Source organism: Lactuca saligna, chromosome 7 (assembly GCF_052625555.1).
Source record: "Lactuca saligna cultivar CGN05327 chromosome 7, ASM5262555v1, whole genome shotgun sequence".
In the NCBI taxonomy this organism is placed as follows: Eukaryota; Viridiplantae; Streptophyta; class Magnoliopsida; order Asterales; family Asteraceae; genus Lactuca; species Lactuca saligna.
Genome location: NC_136423.1, coordinates 70,492,535 through 70,498,625, shown reverse-complemented (window position 1 = coordinate 70,498,625; position 6,091 = coordinate 70,492,535). Strand labels below are relative to the sequence as shown.

The 6,091-nt window shown below is 29.7% G+C and overlaps 1 protein-coding gene across 2 annotated transcripts; it reads left to right on the top strand.

Annotated features, from left to right (window-relative positions):
- Positions 1-382: 382 nt before the first annotated feature.
- On the top strand, positions 383-6,091 carry LOC145005473 (methyl-CpG-binding domain-containing protein 2-like). 2 transcript variants are annotated; one of them, XM_078964559.1, is made up of 8 exons: positions 383-618; positions 1,883-1,939; positions 2,011-2,093; positions 3,086-3,744; positions 4,171-4,224; positions 4,992-5,119; positions 5,485-5,535; positions 5,635-6,091. In XM_078964559.1, the coding sequence occupies exons 4-8, from the start codon at positions 3,107-3,109 to the stop codon at positions 5,718-5,720; spliced, it is 957 nt and encodes a 318-aa protein (XP_078820685.1). In that variant the 5' UTR covers positions 383-618; positions 1,883-1,939; positions 2,011-2,093; positions 3,086-3,106; the 3' UTR covers positions 5,721-6,091. The 2 variants fall into 2 exon arrangements, with proteins under 2 accessions (XP_078820685.1, XP_078820684.1); XM_078964558.1 differs by having other exon boundaries at positions 5,632-6,091.

Below are 6,091 nucleotides of genomic sequence, written 5' to 3'. Positions count from 1 at the left end.
AGACAGAAACTATAGATTTTTTTTTTAATGGAAAAATTAGTATAAAATCTTTCGGTAATTAATGATACTTTTATCAAGTTGTGTCTATTTCTTCGTATCCATGTAGATTTCCTGAACCCAATTCATGTAATCTGTAATTTTTTTTTTTAATTTTTATTTTATTTATTTATTTATTTTTTTAATGTAAAAATTAGTATAAAATCTCTCGGTAATTAATGATACTTTTGTCAAGTTGTGTCTATTTCTTCGTATCCATGTAGATTTCCTGAACCCAATTCATGTAATCTGTAATTATTATTATTATTATTTTTTTTATTTTTATTATTATTTTTTTTAATGTAAAAATTAGTATAAAATCTTTCGGTAATTAATGATACTTTTGTCAAGTTGTGTCTATTTCTTCGTATCCATGTAGATTTCCTGAACCCAATTCATGTAATCTGTAAATTTGTTGAAATGTTTGTTGAAGTGCATTTATAGATCAGATATCTGTTCTTACCCTTCCTTCCAATCCCCAACCTCAAGTCATAAAATCACATCAAGACTACATAAATCATTTGTCTTGTGATAATCGACCCAATTTCAATCTTCAGTTCAGATCTCCTGTTTTACTCTTTAGTAAGTAATCTATCTGTAAAAAGCAAGTATCTTCATCCAATCCTGTACTTCAATTGCTGAAATCCTTTGTTTTTCTCAAATCTAGTTGACAATTTCATATATTTGCTTATTAAAATTCATTATTTTCAACCAATTTTGGGGTTTTAAGCTGATTACAACTTTCGATCGAGTCGTTCTATCTTCGTTTAGTAATTTGTAGGGTTTACTGATTTCTGCAAGTGAATTGTAGTGTTCTCGACACTTTAATACCGATCTAGCATAATTTTTCGTGTATGAGCATCCTGTTTGGGATTTCTTTCGATTTTCCTTTCTCTTTTGTGTTCGCTCTCATCAATTTTATCACGGAACTCTCAAATCTGTTTTGTTGCAAGAGGAATAAAGCAAACATTTGTTCAATTTTACCATCTTCACATGGGTGTCTGAAAAGAATGTTAATCGCTTCGTTTTTAATCTCTTTTTTGTGTGTTTGATTGTGTTTCTAACTGCGATTTGATGTTTTTGCTACTGGGTTTTATTAGTTTTAACACATTGATCGTGATCCAACACGAGTCTTTATGTACGAGCTTCATTCCTCCATGAATTTGTTTTGAATGACAGCTTCTGGGTTCATTATAAATTTGGAATTTATGTGTTATAAGAACAGATTCAGGTGTATAGAGATGCATAAACCTGTTTCTTGGCTTAATCGCCTAAAAAGTTGTCTGATTTATAATCGATTGATTGATTTTTAAATTTTTTTTTTTCCGATCTTGGTATTGTTTATCGATCGATTGATTTTTTTTTTCGTATCTTTGGTATAGATCTTACATGAATCTATACACACGAGCTTTCTATCCAGAAGCTAAATTTATATACTTTTCAAGATTTTCTTTCTAAAATTTTCGATTATGAGTTTGATATCAATTAGTTAATACATGTGTTATATCTTTTTCGCAAGCATATGCAAAAAAATCATTTTTTTTTACATATTTTATCAACCACATTGTAATCTATTGTGCTCATAGTGAATTTAATTTTATTTTATACTAATTTCTAATTCGTATAACAAACATGTTTGTGGTTACTTTGTATTTTCTAATCATGTGATAAAGTACAGAATCACAAAAATTATTTAACTATAATCAGAGTTCAAAAGGGTTGGGTAAATTTAATCATTTTAATCAGAATATTTTATAATCAATGTTTATGTATTTGTAGATAGAGTTTTGGGCTAATCTAAGCATATATGTATGATTTTAACTTCTTGAATTATTATTCTTTTCAGTAATTTCCGACTCGAGCATGTGATGTGTTTTACGTGTTTCGCAACTACATAAAAGAGGTAAATGCATACACTTCTATTCATTATAATTTAAATTTGTATTTTAGATACTAATTATTAATTCATTGCAGAATTTGGAGTAAGAAATCATGGAGCTCAAGTAGTAACATTTACCAATCAAAGTTAACTTTCTAGAAAATTCGAGCTTAAAGAGGTAAGAGTCATTTAATTCTAGGTTACCTCACGAAGGGTATTTAGGTTTCATCTACAAGAACAAGGAAAGGTGTAACATCTAATGCTTAGAAATTAGAATAATTGAAATGATAAAAGAAGGGTTAAAAGCAAGAAATAGCAATGTATTTTTTGTTTATTTTTTTTTTTATTATAACATGATAGTTTCATTTCTTGCTATTACAACATTGTACTTTGAAAATATCAACTCAACTATTGCAATGTCATCCAAACACACAACAATTTTCATTGCGTATATTTTTCAAAGTACGATGTCATAATAAATAAAATAAAAGGACAATACTATAATTTGATGAATGTCATAATAAGAAAAATATCGGTTGTTGTAACAAAAAGAAATGAAAGTAACATGATGTTACGATATCTTGCATTTAGCCCTATAAGAAATATAAGAAATACGGAATGATGCTTGAGATAAGAGGCTAGCCCTACCTATGACTAGGGTTACATTTTCAATTATTATAACTCAACGAAAAGCATCTAATCGTTTTTCTTTTTTCATTTTCTTCCATTTTTGTAAGTGGACATGTGGGATATTACTAAAATAGGATATATCAAAATTAACGATAAAAATACGTTTTTTAGGGTACACATAAAAAGGGAAAGAGGACACTTAGTGTGAGACGGAAGGAGTAATATGCAGTCAAAACATTAACTACCGATAATATGATCATAGATTATAAATTATATACTAAAATGAGTCGAGTTTTCATTATTTGAAGTTGCATAAAGTCACTAACTTTTTGGTTATAACTTATAAGTTGCCCTATAAGAAAAGGATTAAATGCAAGAAAAAGCAACATACTCTCTTTTATTTGTTTATTATAAGCATTCCACTTTCATTTCTTCCTATTACAACATTGTACTATGAAAAATCTATCAAATTATATCAATATCCTCTTACTTTCATTAATCTTTTTTTTGTTTCCTCATTTCCTTTTCTTTTTACATTAGGGAACTCTCCGATTTGCACCAATGCAATCCCGACCCACAAAATTCACCATAAAAATGGGCGGAAAAGTGCATGAGATCACGCCATGCACCAATCAGAACCGCCAAAAGACAATAGAAAATGACCAAAATGCCCTCGAGGTGCCAACCATCCCATCCAACAGCGATAGCAAAGGAACAGATCACATCCCAAACGCTTCTTCTTCCTCCGAATATTCCACCGAAGATGACGAAAACACCCCTCCACCATATCCCGACTCCCAAAAACAAATGGTTATTTACAACCCTTCTTCAAATCATTCAAATGCAATCACATCCATCCAAAACAAGCCCCGATCTTTTCCTAAAAAGCATTTAGATCCCAAAAGAGTAGTGCCTGAAGTCGGTGCTTTCACTGTCCAATGTGCTAATTGCTTTAAATGGAGATTGATCCCTGATCAAGAAAAATATGAGGTGATCCGTGAACATATCACGGATCACCCGTTTCTGTGTGCCACCACACGTCAGTGGGATCGTCACATTTCGTGTGACGATCCCACTGACATCGAGCAGGATGGCTCGAGAATTTGGGCTATTGATAAGCCCAATATCGCAAAGCCTCCTCCAGGGTGGAAGAGGCTTTTGAGGCTTAGAAGTGAAGGGAGCTCGAAATTTGCTGACGTGTAAGAATCTTTTTCCCAAATCTTATATTTTTGTGTTGTTTCTAGGGTTAATCTCGTAAAAGACCTTATATTTTGTGTTTTTTCTGGATTAAACCTCAACGTTATTTTTTTCATGAAAAAGACCTTGCATTTTTTTTTTCCGATCTGGCCCTTTTAGTCATTCTTCTCTGAAAAAACTTGTAAAACGTGAGGGTTTTTTTTTGGAAAAAACTAATAATCTTGAGGGTTTTTTCGGAAACAGTTTAAAAGTTGAGGTTTTTTTTGGAAAAAATGAAAAAAATATAAGGCCTTTCTCATGAAAGCAATAAAGATGAGGTTAATCCCGAAAAAACACAAAAAATATAAGGTTTATTATGAGATTAACCCTTGTTTTTATGAATTTTTTTTATGATGGATGTTGGTTTTGTATGTATTTATTGTTTTTAGGTATTATGCTTCACCAACGGGTACTAAACTTCGCTCAACACCTGAAGTTGAAAAGTATGTTCTTCACTCTTTAATTTTAATTTGATGATTTTGTTGATTTGGTATCTTAACTATTTTCTGTAATAATTATATATAATATTATATTTCTTTTTTTGAGTAAAGTACATTTTAATTGTTTTTTTTTTTGGTTTTGGTTTAGAGAGAAAATAGAAATCTCTTTTTTTCCATTTTTGGTCCCTATTTCATTCTCCATAACATTTTTGGTCACTTTTCGTGACAGTGTCAATGAGAGGGACCAAAAATGTAAAAAAGATTCCATTCTGGACCAAAACCAAAAAAATCAACCAAGCACACGGACTAAAAATGTAATTTGTTCTATTTAATTTGACCATTTAAAGAACACATTTTTAACATTTTATGGTTTTTATATAGGCAAAGTATAGAAAAGCATGTCGTATTTTCATCATTTTATCGTTTTAGTCACTGAACTCATATTTTGAACTATTATTATTATGCTAATTATACAATATATATATATATATATATATATATATATATATATATATATATATATATATATATATATATATTTGTTTTTCTGTAGATTGACATTATCAAAACCAGGAAAACTTTTTGTTTTTCAAACGGTCAAAATAGTATATAATGGTTTACTCGTTATAGAAAATAATTAGTCATTAAATCAATAAAATGGTGAAATTACTCAATTAGTGAATTACAAATGTTTTTCTGTAATTTATCTTTTTGGTATTATATATTTATATTACAAGATAAAATGGTTCCTAAATATTTTTATTAAGCAGATATTTGGCTAGCCATCCAGAACATGCACAAGGAGTTGCAATAAACCGATTTTCATTTCAAATCCCAAAACCTTTACGCGATGACTATGTGAGAAAACGTCCTTCTCAGAATCAAGAACCTTCACCAGGTATTTTAGGCTTCAAATTTAAAATTATTTTTTGTTAATTCGTATGGAAAACAAATATATAAATTGCCTAAATTAGCAGTGTACTTTATTCTCTTTACCAATATATAACCAATGTATTTTATTTTTTTACCCATAATAGCAACTTACTTACATTTTTTTACACAATATAACAACGAAATTATATTTAAAAATTTAAAAATAAGGTAAATTGTTATTATCAATAAAGTAAATGTAAGTACGTTGCTATTATGGGTAAAACAATTTTCTATCACATAATTTTTTATGATAGAGTAAATTACTATTATGAGTAAAGAAATGTAAGTATGTTGCTATTATCGACTAAAGTGATCTTTTACATCTTGCAGTTCAACCAATAGCATGGGCGGGCCCGGTAGACAACTTTAATTTGCAAATAGGTAACTTCCTATTTAAAAAAAAAAAAAACTAAAATAAAGTAATTATTATTATGTGTAAAGAAAAATGTAAATTTGGATTTTACGTGTGTTTTGTAGCAGAACCGTTATCGTGGGCGGGTCCCACAGGGAACCAAAATGGTATGCCGGAAGCTAAGAAGAGAAAGTATGATTTTGATTGTTTATAGAAAGAGGGTTTTTAAGAAAAATGGTATTTTGCATTATGGTATGTTGTTGATATGTCTTATTAGACTTTTTTTTTTTGTTAAATTCACATAGGGTCTCAGGGATGAAGCCCTAGGGTTTGTTTGTTGGTGTTTTGTTGTAAAGATGTGTAAAAGACCGGGTCTAAGGTTTAGACCCGGTCTTGATTAGGTACTACATCTGGTCCAAGTTTTTGGACCAGACTTTTGATATGGTGGTAGGACTAAAATGAGTTGGTAATGTGGACCTTATAGCATTATAGGGTGGTTAGGTCGTTTCGGTTTAGAAGTTTTATTGTTGTTATGGTTACTATCATTTAGTATGATATAAAAAGTTGGAAACTTTCACATTTAAA

What these genes read in the sequence shown, in the direction of transcription:
- LOC145005473 (XM_078964558.1), top strand. Translation starts at nt 3,107, where the DNA reads ATGCAATCCCGACCCACAAAATTCACCATAAAAATGGGCGGAAAAGTG. An exon ending in TCAACACCTGAAGTTGAAAA is followed by an intron (nt 4,225 to 4,991) that starts GTATGTTCTTCA and finishes TTTATTAAGCAG; the next exon opens with ATATTTGGCTAGCCATCCAG. An exon ending in CAACTTTAATTTGCAAATAG is followed by an intron (nt 5,536 to 5,631) that starts GTAACTTCCTAT and finishes TGTGTTTTGTAG; the next exon opens with CAGAACCGTTATCGTGGGCG.